Genomic DNA, 18,662 nt, shown 5'->3' with positions numbered 1-18,662 from the left:
GTCCCGAACACTAATGTGCCAATGCTAAAGTACTTCTCTTGTTTTCTTGGTTTATTGTTGCTGACATTTTCTAATTTCTTTATCCTTCTGGTTAAGGCTGTTTTTTAACTTCTCCTTTTTATAGCTTGAATTTAGAATATGAATTTAAAAATTGCAATCCATCAAATGTATCTCCAAGAAATAAGTGCATCTTACCTTTTGTTGTAAATTTTCAGTTGCGTACACCAAACTCGTGCGTCTCTAGGTTCAGATGTTCTTGAGGCAGCGGCTCACATCTGAAGGCTCTCCAGTCGATTGACAAGGATGAGTTCAGCTCTAAACATGGAGCCTTTGAAGAGGTGACAAGTGACTTCTTAACATGCATTGGTGAGGACTTCCTCTAACTGGTATAATTAACATGGTGAGAATTTCCATTTTTGGTCTGGTTGTTAATCGGCCTTTTTAAAAAAATGTTTACATTTACAGAGATAATTAGGAAGAGGGCTGCTGCCTCAGAAGTTGAAGGACTCGGGTTCAAACCCTCGGCCTGTCACCGTCTCCCTTCTTCTGTGACGGCTCTTCGACTTTCCATCCATTTCCTACAATGTTTAGCCCAATGTGGGTGTGAATTGCTCGAGATGTATTTATTAGTACACGTGGCTCAGCGAAGTCAATTCAAGTGAATCATAAAGGGAATCTGCACAGTGTAGATGAAAGTAAAATCTCGAGTAAAGCTTCTATTAAATAATCACCACAATCCTAATAATTATAATAATCATCCTAGAATGGAACAGCATTCGAGGACATAGCTGGTTCCTGCCTTTGTCCCTGCACTGCTAAGACAGATCACCTCGTAACCCTGAGTGGAAGTCAAAAGGGTCCATAAAATAAAAACAATCAGCGGGCAAGCTGGACTGACTCAGGTGCCACCAGGCTTCATCGCCAATGGCATAATACTTTAAAACACCATCTTTTTACAAGTTCAGAAGCTGAGGCCTTGATGAAATTGTTTTTACTTTCTCGTATACGAAGTATAGGGAAAATATTGTAATTGTCCAAAAATTCGATCTCCAGTTATTGATGAATCTCGACATTTTAGGCCTCCCTGAGTCTGAAAATACCATTTTTAGAATTATGTCTGTGTGTGTGTGTGTGTGTGTGTGTGTAAACACTGAGTACACTCTCAGTATTAGGTACAAAATTTACATTTTTATCAACCTTTCAGCTATTTCCATTAACCGGTAGTGGTACTTTAACTTTTATTCATGCAGCTGCAGAGTCCAATTTATTTAACTTTACTTTTATAATAATTGTTCAATATATTATTATTTTTGATTTGATTGGTTGCTGATGGTTCTTTAATGTACATAATATAAATATAAAATCCTTGTCTTGCGGTTTACCCCTCAAATATCCAACCTCATATCTGAGTATACGAGAAAGTCGAGGGGAGATCACTCCTGATTGTTATGTTTTCCTGGTCATTAGAGCTTGCAGGTGTTTAATTTTAATATCCACGTCACTCACCCCATTTTCTGCTGCCCACTGTAAGCCAACCCTAATTCTTCACATTCCGGGGGTCATAGGATTCATCACAGGCCAATTCAGAGTTACCAGTGAACCCAACTGAATCGAAGTTCTTTGGCAGAAATTTCATCAAGTACAGAAAAGAAAAGAAAAATGCAACACAAGAAGCACCCTAGAGAACCATTAGAGGGTCAGTCCTGTCATGTGTATGGAGAACGGTGACAGGCAACACTTAACCTGCACACTCACCAACTACTCTCTGACGTGGACTGGAGAGCAGAACTTCATACCATAACCCAGGATCTGCACTCTGTGAGTGAGGTGGTCCCACTGCCATCTAAGCAATTACTCCATCTGTTTATCAAATTTGCATCTTCAGTTTTAGGGTCATGAAGTTCCAGAGCCTTCCCCTGCAGCATCACAGACACTACAGGAACCAAATCTGAAGGGGGCACCAGTGTGTTAAAGTCACACAGCTATACTTACTCATACTGAGCCCATTTCAAATCACCAGTCCACTTCAGCTTCGTGTCTCTAAAATGTGAGAAGAAAAGCAGAGCGCCAGGAGAGGATGTGCCAACTGCAGATGGGCAGTGACAGGGCAGGAATGGCAACCTGTGCCCTGGATCTGTGGGTCACATTTGAGTCCAATATGAAATATGTACAATCATTGTGTATAAAAGAAAAGATGAAAACGGCTTTATTAAAAGTGTTTTCTTTTATTAAATCTTTTATATTTTGTTATGGAATGTATTTTTATTTAAATTTTTCTGTTTGTATTTTATTACATTCTAAATAGTATCCTTTCTTTGTCTTCTAATTCCTTTTCTTGAGTCTAAGAGGTTCAGGCTCCCTTATTTCAGCCTAAGAGCATCTGCTCGTGTTGTTCGACCCCTAACTTGTGGTTTGTGTAACTTTATCTTCTGATATTTTACTTAACGTCCTTTTCAGTCATGTCTTGGACTTTTGAAGGTGACATTTTCATTCGGATTTTGTGAATTTTTTTTGTTAAGATAACATTTTGTATATTTCTGGTTTGGATTTTCAATTTCTGTGTCAATAAACTGTACTGTGCTATTATTATTAGTATTAGTATTATTACTATTATTATTATTAATTATTATTATCCATCCATCCATCCATTTTCCAACCCGCTGAATCCGAACACAGGGTCACGGGGGTCTGCTGGAGCCAATCCCAGCCAACACAGGGCACAAGGCAGGAACCAATCCTGGGCAGGGTGCCAACCCACCGCAGTAATTATTATTATTATTATTAAAAACTCTGCTTGTGTTTTAGGCCTTAGGCCAGGGCACAGATCCCCTCTTCTCTTTGAGACTGCAGGCCGCATGCCTGATTTTCGAGTTTCAAGACCAGGCTTACTTTGTGTTATGATTTGGGGTCACAGACTTGGCAAAAAGGACCTGAGGCATCCAATAGTCCCACAAAATGCCCCACAAAGGAAAGAAAACTGTGAAAACGCTGGCTTGTAATCAAATGGCAACGCAAATTCAGTGAAGAAATATAATAAAACAGAACAACAGAGAACACAGCTAAAAAGAAGGCAGTCTGGAGTGTTTACGTCCAAAATCATTATTTATAAGGTAAATTCCACAAACAAGCAAAGAAATTCCAAAAAAAAGTAATACTTGAAAATAAATAATCTTCAAATGCAAAGTCAGTGTGTTGTCTGACAGAAGGAGGAGCCACCAGCAGTGATGTCAGAATGCCCCACCCCTTGGCTCCACCCACATAGAATACTGTAGCATATTTAAAGAAACTGAATACAAATAACTAATAGTAAACAAATCTAACAGAAATAACATTAAACCATGAAAAATAAATGAAGTCTAAATGAATAAGTTCTGAAAATACATACAAGCCAGGGACTAAAACCCTCGTCGTAACACAGCACTCAAATGGCACATGAAGCACTACATGGTGAAACAGATAGCAGCCCGGAACTGAGAACAACATCCCAGCATCATCTGTGGCAAAGTGATATAAATAAATAAAATGACTAGCAGTCAATGGTAGTCTGAGGCTAGGGATCTGCACTGGCAATCGGAAGGTTGATGGTTCGAATCCCATAAATGCCAAAAAAGGGACTTTGCTATGTTGGATCCTTGAGCAAGGGCCTTAACCTGCAATTGCTGAGTGCTCTGAGTAGTGAGAAAAGCGCTATATAAATGCAAAGAATTATTATTATTATTATTAATGGGTCACTCTTATCTATGAGCCCAGTTGGTTTTAACACATACATGTCTAGCTTCTATACATGATTATTTTTTAGCAAAATAACTTACTAATTAAATGAAACTTAATATTAACTTACTATTTAAGTGGAAGCTGGAAGCAGAAATGAAGGTGAAGAAGACAAGAGATGTCACAGAAGCTTAAGAATCAACTCGGCAAAAATGAAGAAGTCTCAGGTGAAACAATAAAGATAAAGAGTAAAGGTAATGAAGAGCAGGGTGGGTCATCAGAGAATGTATTCCATAGTTTGATGAAGGAAGATGGAAGCTTGAAGTTGGATACTTCAGTTGTCCTCTGGCTTCAATTGTAAAAGAACACATTCTCATGAAATCTGCACTCCATGCTAGTCATATTAGTGAAGAACGTCTGTGTATGAGGCCCTGATGATGAATGGAGAGCAAGCAGTGAAGTTAACACTGTAGGTGACCCTCCATTACTGTTAGGTGAAATAAGTTGCCGTCTACTGTTTGCTCCATTTTTATATAATTTTGAGCCAGTTGAGTGCATTCAGCAGCCCCTCTTAGTTGGACTAGAGAGCAGATTAAGCCCAGACGAAGTTGTGTGCAGTGCGGCCCACGGCTTCCAAGAAGTGACATGTTTAGTTAATGTGAAAAGGAGACATTGTTTGAAATTTTCAAGGAAAAACACAATTTTAGGGGAGAAAGTTGAACACTCGGTCACAATCAATGGTAGAAAACCTCAACTACTCCTCCTTTTTTAAGGTGGATTTTTAGACTTACTGTCCACACATAGATCTTTTAGTCCCATTTTGCTAAAAAAAAATAGGCCAGTGATTCTCAAACTGTGGGGCGTGCCCCCCTAGGGGTGTGCAAAGTAACAAAAAGGAGGGCGTGAAGATGTGAAAAAAAGAAAACAAGAATCAAAAATATGAAAAATACATCTATTGAAACCAAAACAAATGAACTTAAACTACATTCTGATACTAGAAAAATAAATACAGAGTTAGATAAATGTTGATAAAAGTTAAGTAGGTATAATAAAATATACATCTATAATATATCATTAATTAAAAAAGAACAAATTGGTATTAGTGGGCTCCTTTCAAAAAAAACATTAGTGGGGCGCGATTAAAACTGTTATGAAAACTCGGGTCTCAAATACTTAAAGGTTGAGAAACGCTGAAATAAGCCAATTAATTTAGTGTACGTGTTTTTCTTTTTCTTCCACTTCTATTCAGGTTTTATGTGTGTAAGAGGAAATGCAAGGTGGTATACGACCTTATTTCATTTTTGTTGTAGCACAGAAATGTGATAACAACTGTGCTGTCGTGTCCAAAGGCTGTCACTTCACAACAACCCCAAATCCACTTGTGAACAGTTCAGTTTTCAGACTCCATGCTGACACACACCTTATGACTTGGTAATCACTGTGGCATAGATGATGTCTCCCATGTTGTCTTCATCCTCTGTCTTCTTTTCTTTTCCATTTGTTTGAATTCTTATAAAATAAAATAAAATGTAAATGTAACACCTGCAGTGTACCACACCAGTACACTAAAGTACTTTAACGTATCAATGTGCTGCCTGAAGTGGTCAAAAGGCTGTTTAAATTTATTTTGGGAGCAGAAGATGAAATGTCATTCTAATGCCAGGCCAAGACTGAAATAAAGAAACTCAAAAACACCAAATAACAATCACAAAACACTAAACCTCGATTGTAGTCAAAAGGAGTAAGCGTTAAAATCTTTTACTTTGAAGCAAACACAAAGAGACAAAGTCATCGGAGGAATCCGCAATCCCTGATAACAAGGAAGTGAAGAGCGCTGAGCCCTTGATTATAAATAATGCACCACATCTGGAGTCCTGTGTGCAGTTCTGGTCACCACACTACAAAGAAAGACATAACAGCACTTGAAGGTGTGCAGATGCATTATGGGTCTTGAAGGACGTGTCCTACTGTGACAGACTCAGAATTAAACCTGTTTAGTCAAGAGCAGAGGAGACTGCATGGGGACCTCATTCAGGTCTTTAAAGTCCTCAAATCCACGATGTAGGTCCATCGGAATTCTTTTAGCTTAAGAGTAAATTATGGACTCGATTGCAAATGACGTGCATTTAGGACTTCAGGACTGATCTGCTCCTTCAGACTCTCCTCATAGCTCAGACCTCTCAGCCCTGAATCAGCTCTTCCCTGCAGCTCTTCTTACTGCTGCTACTGACTCATGAAGGAAGTGTCTGGAAGAAGACCTGCAGTCACTGTGGTCCTCCAGGATTTTAGTTTTGACATCCCTGAATGGACAGTGTGGCCCCCTAGTGGTGAAGTCTTTGGACTGTTATTACTATTTGATCACAAATGACTCGTTTAACATCATAATGTTGGAAAAGGATGTGCTACCAGTGCAGTGCCTGAAGATGGTGTTTGCATGGAAAGGAGCTGCAATATATAAAATAAAGAGTGAAGTCCCTGTAGTGAGCCTTGTGTGACTCCATGTGGGTCATTTAATCTGCCACTACTTAAAATGTAGAAATATGGAAGCTACTGTTTTAAAGTGTAAAGTGCCAGGCACTTATCAAGTCCAATTTAGGAAGGCTGAGTGGTCTCTTGGTTCAAACACAGGTTGCTAGCTCAGTATGAACTGGTGGCTTCCTGTGTGACGTGTCTGTAGAAATATGGAGACGATCGCCATAGACCTGTGACTTGATTTGGAGGAAAGTGTCAAGTCGATGAATGTGCCGTGTTACATCCTTTGCTCTCATCCTTGTCAATTAAACTTAAATGCCGACCTTTGTACTGACAAACACCAGGGGGCGCTGTGCTTCATTATAAAAACATTTCTAGTATTCATAACAGAATTGAGAAAGTTCGATTTAAAAAGTCGCTACTTACTTTTTGTCAGGCTTAGCCTTGAACTGCACAGAGGCGTAATTCAAGCCTTGCTCATCTTCCTCTTCTTCTTTCTGCTGTGCTGGTTGAGCTTTGGATGCGGAGACATTTTCATAAACAGCATCTTTGACAGTCTTGGAAAAAAAAATCAACAAATCTGTGAATCTTCATCAGTGTGCTGCATAGACGCCACATCACATACAGCGAGGTCACTGACATGGCACAGACCCCACATAGTGGTCATTGGTGAAAAGCAGGGACCATCACTGGGCACACTAACATACGCACACACAACTTAGGTTTGACACTTAGAAGATCACATAGTTGTCGGGAATGATGGAGGAAAAGAAAGAGGACACAGGGAGAACATGCAGACTACACCCCGGTGTCTGTACAAGTGACAATATGACAACTGCTGCTGCCAGGCTGGGACTCGGCAGGAGGAGCGAGTCAGCAGTACTAACCACCAGGCCCCTGGGCTATGATGGTGCAGAAATGGTGATGACCACATAAGACGTGTCACGACTTTAAGGTTGTTTGCTAGGCGCAGAATTTGTTTCTGTACTTGTTTGGTTCTTTGCTTTCGTTTAATTAATGTTTTTATTTTTTCAAATCGTCCTTTTTGTTTCTTCACTCAGCCATTTTATTTCTTGTGAAAGCCACCATGTTAGGACTCATCACAGTTAACCACAATCACAGCTGCTGCCTTGTGACAACCAGAAGCCGTGATGCATGAAGCCATTACTGTCACTGTAATAAAGGTCAGCGTCATTGACTTACTGGTTTTCAGAATTTGTGGATATTGTGGTGAACCGCGCAGTTTAGCTCTAATAGTTAAGACAATCTGATTCTTTTGACTACGAGTTCTGTTGATCATTTTGGGTTTTGACGAGAGGTTTCTTTTGACTCCATATTTTAACCGTCTTTCCTGCTCCATTACCTTTTCTTCTAGTTCTTGTCATTGTCTATGTTTGGTGGAACAGGACAGTGACTGCTAGTCAGGAGACAGGACTGCAATGACATTTTTAATGATGGCTTAAATCATTAAAGCTCTAACAAAAAATCATAAATTTAGTGTCACAAATATATTGACACCTTTGGATTGTGGAATGAACTGGAAAGCACTGCAGTCTAAAAGATCCAAGGTTCAAATGTTGGCCTGCTCAATATCACGGTGCAGTTTGCACCTTCTCCCCATGTCAGTTGACGTTTTTTTTCTGTAGAGTGTCACACATGTGTGTCCGTGGTCCACTCTCTAGGATCATCTGAGGCATGTAGTACCACTGTGGGTTGATAGGGGGTGCTGGCGCTCACTTTCTCATCTTTTGTTCCCTCCACAGCACAGAGGAGATGCCCAATTGACTCCGCCCCTTCCAGTTACTGACCTATAAATCCCACCGCTGCCAGAAGGAAGGCGTCAGACTCCTTCAGACCGAACAGCAGGTCGGAGTTCCTTTGAATAGCGCTATTTGAATACAAGCCCGACAGCAATGTTTTTGGACTTGAACGTGTCTTTTGTCGGCACACATAGCGGTCATTATTTTTGTGAAATTGTTTGAAATTTAGAGTTTGACTAAACAGGGATGACCTGCTTGGCGTCCTAACATTTTCCAGTCATGGGTTGCAGTTCCTTTCTTGACAACAAAAGAAACTTGAAGGAATAAGTGTAACCCTCACCTCTTCTTCTCCTTGGATGTCATTTTGTGGAGGTGTCTTCTTGGTCTTTTTCCTGCCATACAAACAGAATATAATTAAAGTTTAATAAAGTGCATTTGAGATTAGGAGAACCATTAGATGTTCAGTTTAGTGAGGCCTACGGGCTCAGGCATTCACAAGTACATCACGATGATGCCAGTTCAGTGCTCACCAATCCCTGACCGAGTGGACCTCAGCTATTTAGTTCACCTGCCTGTTTTCCAGTTATGACATACATGGAGATAATGAAGACATTCAAGTCCCCGCTTAATGAAATCAAATATAGAGGAAAAATAATAAGCCTCATAGCGTCTTGTTACGTGAACACAAAACGACCGGAGAGCTTCACAGTACAGACGCCCACCTTCAGTGTTTTCCCCAAACTCACTACCTCTGGTAATCGATGAGCGTCTAAGAGCATCGACTATGATGTGTAAAGCTGCTAACCAGGACATGCATGTTTCTTTTGGAAATAAAATTTAAAAAAACAAAAAGACATCTTTCCCAAATACTCAAATTAGTATTGAAAAGAGAAGGAACATCTTTGTAAGGTTTCTGAATTGTTCCTTTAATCCAGAAAGTTTACTCACAATCATAGCTGGGAAACAATTGCAATGAGCCGTTCAGGAAAATCGTATTACGTTACCAGAGCCAAAACACTAAAACGAAAACCCCACCGAGATGAAAGAGCTCCGAGTCCAAATCAGAGTACAGAAGTCAGAACTGTTGACTTATTCACTTGTTCAAGTCCGTATCTGGGACAGAGGAGCTCCTGCACCGCATCGTAATTTGTCAGGGAGTCTTCAGGATGTGAGCCGTCATGCCAAAAAACCGAGAAAGATCTCTTAGCAACCCAGTCATCCACACATAGCGGCTTCTAAAATGGCGACGTGACATGTGCTTAAAAGAAGTGAAAAAGTTAAACAAACCAAGAAGTAAAATTCAAATTCTTATATGACAACAAAGCTCAAAAAATATGAAAAAACATATGAAACTTTCCAGAACTAAAAAAAAAAAATCAAAATACACAAAATAAATTCTAACCTACCAACACATAGCTTTTGTAGTTAACTTTATACACGAAAGGCTGACTGAGACTCACAAAGAGAGACTAACTCTGCGTATCTTGTATTTTTAATTATTCGCCATAAATCCGTTCACTCTGAAAACAAAGAACCAGTCAAGCTGCTCTCACAGCAGCGTAAAGTCATAGCGTGAAGGTCGGATTACGTTCACAGTGCAGTCCAGTAAATATGTAATCCCATCATTCAGTGCACCAAGCCAGAAAAATACGACAGAAGTGATGCCAAGTTCAAGAGTAAATATCCACATTTTCAAAGTGAAATCCAACATATTGTATCGACACTGACAAGTCGCGCCAGCCTGGGGCTGAGTCACCAGCAGTTTGAGTGTGGGCGCCAACTTCAAGTTAACCCAAATAGATTTTTTTTACTCAACAACAAACGGCATTTAATGAGTATATTAAAATAACTTCCTGATATTACATTAGTGCTAGGGACAAACGTACCTGTGGTCACAGTGGCTGTCAAACTATTAAAGCACCAGGAGGAATTAAACACGAGGCGTCATCAGAGCTCATTTCTCTTCACTCGGTGCCTACTTGTTGCTGTTCCATCTTATGGTACCGATCAGTTGACTTTTTCTTCATGATAGTCTTTTGATTTAAACATTTTGGATTTTGATTTGAATTTGTTATGTCACTTTTTGAAAGTGCTTACTGTTAAAAAAATAATCAATAAGAATCCTAGAAAAGATTCATCACTTAATGGTTTCAAAGTTGGGCTTCTGGTCTACGGTGGGTTCCTACCTCCGCTTAGTGCTGTAAGGAAAGACTCTGAGCCTCACATGCCTGAATTAGTCTAAGCAGGTTTTAAAATGTATCTGAGATCTCAAATTGTCAAGAATCAATTCTGTACAGGTAGTCCCCAGGTTACGGACATCTGACCTACGACTTATGAACGGGGCCACAGCTGCGACGCATGCGCCTCAGTAACTGCTGCTCCGTCATCTTCAGCCTGGGGACGCTGCAAGCGGTGGCTAGATGGAGGTTGGAGGTGGGCGATTTCGCTGCTCGTGCAGTGTAGTGTCCCTCGGGTGGCTCCAAGCGGCAAGTGGTGACCCGTGGTCCATAGTCACCGGGGCCACAGCTATCACTCGTCTGCAGGACGGAGGCTTGATGAGACGGTTCGCTGCCCACCCGCCCACTATGCTGCCACAGCAGCTACTGCTCCAGACTGGACGCAGGCTGGATGGAGTGGAGGGGGGTGTTTCACTGCCCGCCCACAACACACGGCTGCCCTGTTGGTTCTCGGTGGGTGGCTAGTAATGCTGCAAGCAGTGACCCGGTTGTGGCTGAACGGAGGCCATTGAGGGTGAATGGGGCGGCAGGGGGTAACACTGTAGTGTGCCTCGGAAGGCTGCCTGTTGAATGGGGGTGGTGGTGGGCGATTCACTACCCGACTTTGGCCACACCGTGTTTGTTCTTGGTGGGCGGACGCTGCAGGCAGCATACTGTAGTGGAGGTGACTGTGTGGTGGGCGAATGATGAACTGCCCCTCGCCGCCCCCATTCATTCTCAATAGCAAGCCTGCTTGTACCGTTACGTACATAGCAGGAAGATGTCTCTCGTTCAGTACATCAGACGTGTTGACGACGGGTGCCTTCCTGCTGTGATCACATGTACAGTGCTGTGCAGAAGAGCTCATCTTAACCTTTTGTCTTCACCCTTCAAGAATGTCTCTGAAACACAAATCTGACGCAAGTGCTGGTGATACAGTAAAGAAGAGAAAAACCATCACCATGGAAAATAAAGTAGAAACAATTAAAGGGTCAGAGAGAGGTGAACCTCCATCATTCATTGGCAGCAGTGCAGGATTTACGTATAAGCTACACAAGCTATAGCTTAGGGCCCCCGCCTTCTTGGGGGCCCCCAAAACAAATTGTCCGAGTGAGCAATTGTCATATATACTTAAATATACTACAACATTATTTGTCCCAATCAGGCCCGGCCTTAGGCATAGGCGAAGTAGGCGACCGCCTAGGGCCCCCGCGTCAGGGGGGCCCCGGATCAACTCCTTGGTCTAATTTTCATGCATTTCACAGAGCTTCCAGGGGGGCTCCGCCCCTCTCAGGGGGCCCCTGGACCCCCCTTTCGCCTAGGGCCTCATAATACCTAAGACCAGGCCTGATTGGCAGAGCACTTGGTTACAGTCAGTCAACAATCGCATTTATTAAAATAATGTACGGTGAGTTGGCGCCCTGCCCGGGATTGGTTCCCTGCCTTGCGCCTTGTGTTGGCTGGGATTGGCTCCAGCAGACCCCCGTGACCCTGTGTTCGGATTCAGCGGGTTGGAAAATGGATGGATGGAAAATAATGTACCTCTTCCGACTTACATACAAATTCAACTTAAGTCCAAACCTACAGTCCCTATCTCGTACGTAACCCGGGGACTGCCTGTACTTAAGAAATGAACACATAATACCAATGACTTATCTTGAGACTCTTGTAACGTCAAGTTAAAACTGATGACAGGGGCGATACATTGAAACTAGAAAACATCTCCTATTCCAAAGACACAAAATACAAATTCAAGAATTTCCCATCAGCCCTTCCCCACACCCCTTGATGATGCCTGGAAATACAAGCAAAGACGACTCCAAGATGAATTTTCTCCAAGTTATGGCCATTTCCTCTAAACGATGCTAAAAGAGAACCTGAAAGATTTAGAATAACAAAGTCATTTATGGAAAACAACTACTTACCTTAGAAAGATGAAAACTAGCAAAGCTAATCCTGATAGGGTGACAATAACCACCAAGACATAGAAGGTGTAATTCAAATACTGTTTAGGATAATTCATGCTTCCTGGAATACAAAAACAGAGATTAAATAACACCATGGTGTCTCAGTTTGATAAATAGTTTTTTAATTCATGTTTAGAAGGTGTGGCACACAAATTGTAATGTAATGTAATGTGATGAAGTTCGCGCAGAAGACCGTCAATTTCGGACGAGACAGTCACAAAGGTTGAGGAAAACATGTGTAAAGATCGGCGGTTGGAACTTCATCACCCACCCATCCTATAGTCTGGACTTGGCACCCAGTGACTACCATCTGTTCCCTAAGTTGAAAGAACATTTGTCCGGAAGGCGATTCTGCTCCGACGAAGATGTGAAAGATGAGGTTCAACGCATCCTGAAGGACATGGCGGCGAGCTGGTATGACATGGGCATTCTAAAACTACCACAGCGTCTACAAAAATGCATCGACCAAAATGGTGATTATGTTGAAAAATAAATAAGTCTTTAACCTTTAAAATGATGTAAACATTATAGAAAATAAACAGTAGTTTGCATTTCAAAAAAATAGGAGACCTTACTTTTGGGATTGCCCTTGTAGAAAACAATGCATATAATCAGCCACTTTCATTTTTGCATTTTATCACTTGACCATTCTACTTCCGCATTTCATACAAACCCAATGTTCCGATGCTCACCTCCTGCTTGATGTAAAAAAGCAGAGCTAAAAGTAGCGATAGGCTTTTTAGAACAACTGCCCATAAGCGACGTGCCAAACTTAATATCAAGAAACACTGTTTTCATTCATCTCTTCTAACATACTTTGCAAACCATCAGACTCTCCACAATATTTAGGAGTCAAGCAAAGCATTGAAAGCCTTGTCTGTGAGATCCAACTCTTTATGTTCACATGTGCCTGTCTGACGATTAGTGTGAGAAAGTAATAAAGCAGGAGATGGGCAACAAGAACTGAAACATAGCCAGACAAACCAAGGGGTCAAAACCGTGGAATTGGTAACCAAGAACAGAGGGACAAGATAGAAATTAGACGTCAGGAGCAAAGTGAAGTCATCACCAGACGTGAAAACCTAACACTAGGGTCTATGTAAAAGGTTAAAAATGTATATACATAAAATAAATAACATGCAGTAAAAACTGTAGAAAAAAAAAAGATAAGTATAAAGGTAACTGCATCACAGTTCATAAAAGTATTACAAGTGTTAAAATTAGACACCCCAATATTACTTGCTAATATTTTGTAGTGTTTTGAATGTCAAATTCATGGTGCTTGGTGCTCTGCTGTGAACACTGTGTCAAGGAAAATACCCAAAGAGGTCAGTAGATGGCGCTACTGCTAGGGAGGAACCCTAAAACACCACAGAGGCAAGCGCGGCAGATTCAAATCCTGCAGCCAAGCTGAACGCAAGCTAAAGTTTGTGCCTCTTTGTTTCTAATTACAGGTGGGTTAATATTCCTCCAAACGAGATGTAATACTCCTGAGTAAGACATAAGAGTGTTGTGAAGCTGTGTATATGAACTGCAAAGCTGGGAGTTAAGTATTTTTAGTGTAATGTGATGAAAATAAGATGTTTAGCTATACATGGCGAAGCTAAAGCCATGAGGGTTGTTTTCACGTTAAGCGCCAGATGCGTTAAAGGGCTGATACACCTCTTGTCTTGGTTTAGGTCGATGTATTGCGGTATGTTTATGTGGTTATTGAATAGAAGCAGTTTGATAATTGATAAGCTTTCAATCATTGGGTTTTAGAAAAAAAACAAAGATGTCAGCTGGATAATTTTACAAGTGTTATTTTATATGGAGTAAAATATGTGCTCTGTAATATTGTTAATTCTTGAAAATATGGTATAGAGACTGTAACATGAGTTGTTCCAGTTAGTGTTACATACTGTACCTGGTGTTACAATGGACTTATTGTGTTAGCTCTGGAGTAAATGTTATGTGTTTGTGGTTATGAAAAATAAGATTAAATCCTGCAGACAAGCTGAATGCAAGTTAAAGTTTACACCTCTTTGTTTCTAACTAACAGGGTTTAGGAACACACTTCTCCCTGACACCCACCAGGCCCTGGAGGGTAACACCTACTTGATATGCGGAGGAAAGTTGTCTTTTGAAGTACGTCCACTGAGGGATCATTCATTCTGTGACCTTCGTGTACACCTAGTGCTGCCTATCCGTAATGCCAACAGTGCCGTAATCACAGTCACGTGGCACCTCCAACATTGTGTAAATGAAGAAAAGAAGACATGAGCTAATTTAAAGTTAGGCAGGTGCAAAACAGAGATGATGAGGTACATACAAATACACGAATAGAAACAGTGTCTACTAACTCGGACAGGATTCCAGTTCAGGGGCGAGTCTGGCTTTCAAATTTTTTCAATGTACTTTGGGCTTTTTTTGGGCTCAGATTTCAAGATTTTGTGTACAGGCCAGATTTAGGCTTCAGTTTCATGCCTATGCAGATCTCTAGTGACATTTTCAGGTTTCCTCAAGAATATGTAGTTAGCTGAGTAGACAAGCCTGTCTGTTTATATGTGATATAAATGGCTTCAGAAGAAAGAATAAGGAAAAAATAGAGAGAATAATGTAGGGAGGCAGCTAAAGCGAGCACAACACACCTGTGACAGACAAACAGGTGGACGGTCACCAAAACGGCCACATTTGACATATGCCTCGTCACACACGTGCACATGAGAGGCACCTAAAGGGCCTGAATGAGGAGCAATTCCACGCCATACCATGAGGGGGGTTGGAGGGGGGCGTAGTGTACTGATTGTTTCTCTCTTTCCACTGCAGAATGATTTCGGGAAATTCCGCCTGCTCCTGATGATGTCACTTCCGGTTCCAGGCCCATTGACATCACTTCTATTCCCAGCCCTGATGACGTCACTTTCTATTTCCGGCCCTGATGACTCCTCTACTCTCCCTTAAAACCGCCATCTTTGCCTCATCAAGTCAGTTCTGTTTTGGACTCGAATCTGTACACATACAGGTATGTACTCTTTATTCAACTCTTTTGCAACCAGGAAAAATTTTACGGGTGGCTGCCCCAAACCTTTTTACAACTGTTTTGCCTCATCTATGATGGCCTCCATAACAAAATGTCTTACAAGTGGAATGACCTGCACCCAGAATTTTTGACCACAGCACTGGTTGAAAGACTGGATAGGACGCTTCACGGCAGATGTTCAAATTTGCCCTCTTTTAGTGCCAGCTGTGGCACCATCCAGCACCTTTGACTTCAGGCTTTCTCTGAATTGACCAGAACTTCTTGATTCAACTGACGTTGGACATTCCTCTTTCAGCAATGAATTGTGTGGGTTTGGATTGAAAGCGTACCATAGATTTGTAACACTACAATAAATCCATGGTGGACTGCCTCATTTGCTGTCTAAATTACAAGTCCATTATTGATCTAAATTATTGGACTTGGAGCCAACACCATTTACAGTGAACACAGATGTGAATGATGGAGATGGTGTTGCTCTGTGTGGGACACATCAGGGTTTCTAGTAAGACTTTTTAAGAAGGAGCCACAAATTGAATATCTTAAGTATTTCCGAGACTTATGGAAAAAGCAAAGAACAAGCTGCGATGTCTGCTCAAATGTATTTGAGGACAGACGAACCGAGTAAGTGAAAAAACAAATGAGGAGAAGGGTTGATGAAATGCCAGAAACCTGCAGATTTAACTGGTTGGGTGCATTCAGTGAACATCTCCATGGAAAGGTCTGCAGATCTCTTGTGTCATTTATATCTGTGCGTGTTTAACCCATGATACATTGCTGGTGCTCACCTTGTACCTTCAGGGTGACGCCTGCAGACTTTGCTGTCCCATGGATGTTGGTGGCTTTGCAGTGATAAGACCCGGCGTGACTCTCTTTAAACTCTCTGATGTGGAGTTGTTCTCCTGTTTCTACATGGCTGCTGTTCTCCTTCACCCAGGTGAAGTTGCAGGGTGGGTTTGCCAAGGCTGTGCATTTTAAAGTCACTGATGTCCCTTCTTCTATAGTAATGGTGGGCTGACCTGTGATGACGGCATTTTTCGGGGAGTCTAAAATAAAGAAACAAACAATTGGTGAGAAGTGAAGGTTTCAATTCTTTATGCTTCCTAAATCATGTGTTTGATACAAATCCCATCAGACAAAGAGACTGACACCGGCTCATGTCATGGCACTCAGCTCCCAATTATCCAGCAGTTTCTGTGTGGTGTGACCTTTGCATGAACTTGATGTGCTGTTCTTGTTACCTGCCTAGCAATAAATGGTCCATGTGTGAGTGTCTCCTTGAGTGAACTTCAGTCCAACTTGGGTTTCATTTCTAACATTTTCCTGCCATGACAACCTGAAGCTTCCAAGAAAAGATAAGCAGGAAAAGAAAATGGAATGACAGCCTTTAAGAAAGACAAAGAGGTCTGTCGTGTGCTGCTGTGTTCACTTCTAAAAATCAAGGTAACCTTTTCTGTCTCTTGGTCAAATGATTACCTGTATGAGAGCAAAGCAAAAAATAAAAACCGTGAAAAACAAACGTTATCTTGTATCCTGTTAAACAGACCTTGTGTATTTTGAAAAGTCTAAATTTGTTTGTGTTTTATTCTTTTCCTTCCTATTTCTTCACCTCTTTGACTGATTACTATTCAACAGCATAACTGAACCCTCACTCAGCACCTCGCACTGTTAAAAACACTCAAAGTGCGACTCACACTCCACATTCATATGAAATTCTGGAGACGTGAGGTGTCTAGCCCGACATGAATAATTGCCGTGGTCCTTATAGGAGGCCCTCTGAATGTCAAGTGTCTCGGAGGTCTTATATAAGCGTCGTCCACTTCTGAACCAGGAAATGTTGTTGAGACTGCAGTTTGTTCTGCAGGTCAGGGTCACAGCGTCATTTTCTTTTACCTTCTCTGCTGTTGCTTCAACCTTTAGACCTTTGGAGAAGAATAAAAAAAATAGCCATTCAGTTTCTGCTTGCATCTGCCTTTGTATTTGCATTTCTTTCTAAATTATTTATGCTTTAATTCTCTCCAGTTATACTGTTCAGAACTCAGTGTCGTTAATGAGATTAAAAAAAAAAACAGAAACTCCTGCACTGATTGTGATGCCTGTGCACCGTATGGCACCAGTGAGGGTGAGGCGGGCAAACTGACAGAACTGAGCATCACACCAAATGTAATCCTGTGGTCAGCTTCATGGGCCTCATTAAATATCAAGTCTATCCTGTGAGTGCCTTTAACGTCTGAAGTGCACGGTCGGTTAGTGTCCATCAAGGGCCGGCTGGGCACAAACAGAGAGCATGACAGGTCATCTGTAATGGAACTACATGGGGCACCGGGTATAGTGATATTTATAAGATTTACAACAGAAAAGGTCACCATCCAAATACAAACAACCAATAAACAAATAAATGCATTCATTAGCTAAAGATATTTCTTTAAGAAACTATCTAGCAGCATTGGATCCATCGGGTGCAAAATAAGAACCAAGCCTGGTGTGGGCAGCAGTCCACCTAAGGACACACTCAACCACACCAGGCTAGTGATTAAGCTGATAGATAGATAGATAGATAGATAGATAGATAGATAGATAGATAGATAGATAGATAGATAGATAGATAGATAGATAGATAGATAGATAGATAGATAGATAGATAGAAAAAGTGAAAGGCACTATATAACATAAAGAGATAGATAGAGTGAAAGGCACTATATAATAGATAGATAGATAGATAGATAGATAGATAGATAGATAGATAGATAGATAGATAGATAGATAGATAGATAGATAGATAGAGTGAAAGGCACTATATAACAGATAGATAGATAAATAGATATGAAAGGCACTAGATAGATAGATAGATAGATAGATAGATAGATAGATAGATAGATAGATAGATAGATAGATAGATAGATAGATAGATAGATAGATAGATAGAGTGAAAGGCACTATATAATAGATAGATAGATAGATAGATAGATAGATAGATAGATAGATAGATAGATAGATAGATAGATAGATAGATAGATAGATAGATAGATAGATAGATAGATAGATAGATAAAAGGTACTATATAAGAGATTTGTTTGTTAACACACCTGTGACTGTCACTTTGACTCCTGGCACTTGAGTCCATCGATCATTTTCACCAGGTCCCTCGTATCTAAACTTGTAGTATCCGCTCTCCTCTCTGCTCACATTTCTGATCTCCACAGAGCAAGTCTTGTTTTTGCTCTCCAGGAAGTGAACTCGGTGTCTGTGACTGCTGGACACTCTCTGCCCATCTGTATGATACACCATGACTTCTTTATTATTATATATCTCCTTTTCTTTAGGACCATAAAACCACATTTTACTTTGAACAGTAACCCTGGCTGGATGTTTGTATGTACACTTAATTGTCACAGTTGATCCTTCCACTTCACAGATTGTCATTGGCTTATATGTTGCTCCCCATTCACTCAAATCTGTAACAAAAGAAAATAAAATGTAAAATCTGTGTTTTTTTTAGTTTAGTTCACAGATAAAG

General features: G+C 40.9%; 1 protein-coding gene across 1 annotated transcript; it reads right to left on the bottom strand.

Annotated features, from left to right (window-relative positions):
• Nucleotides 1–15,892: 15,892 nt before the first annotated feature.
• On the bottom strand, nt 15,893–18,433 carry LOC114643333 (carcinoembryonic antigen-related cell adhesion molecule 20-like). Its single transcript, XM_028791926.2, has 3 exons — nt 18,232–18,433; nt 16,840–17,067; nt 15,893–16,191 (listed from the first exon to the last, which is right to left on the bottom strand). Exons 1-3 carry the CDS (start codon nt 18,431–18,433, stop codon nt 15,905–15,907), a joined length of 717 nt encoding a protein of 238 aa, XP_028647759.2. The 3' UTR covers nt 15,893–15,904.
• Between the last annotated feature and the right edge of the window lie 229 nt (nt 18,434–18,662).

Source organism: Erpetoichthys calabaricus, chromosome 17 (genome assembly GCF_900747795.2).
Source record: "Erpetoichthys calabaricus chromosome 17, fErpCal1.3, whole genome shotgun sequence".
Lineage (NCBI taxonomy): Eukaryota > Metazoa > Chordata > Cladistia > Polypteriformes > Polypteridae > Erpetoichthys > Erpetoichthys calabaricus.
The sequence above is the reverse complement of the archived record's forward strand: the minus strand, read 5'-3'. Positions and strand labels throughout refer to the sequence as shown.

What these genes read in the sequence shown, in the direction of transcription:
- LOC114643333 (XM_028791926.2), bottom strand. Translation starts at nt 18,433, where the DNA reads ATGGTGTATCATACAGATGGGCAGAGAGTGTCCAGCAGTCACAGACAC. An exon ending in AGTCAAAGTGACAGTCACAG is followed by an intron (nt 17,068 to 18,231) that starts GTGTGTTAACAA and finishes TCTTCTCCAAAG; the next exon opens with GTCTAAAGGTTGAAGCAACA. An exon ending in ATTTCATATGAATGTGGAGT is followed by an intron (nt 16,192 to 16,839) that starts GTGAGTCGCACT and finishes TCTTTATTTTAG; the next exon opens with ACTCCCCGAAAAATGCCGTC.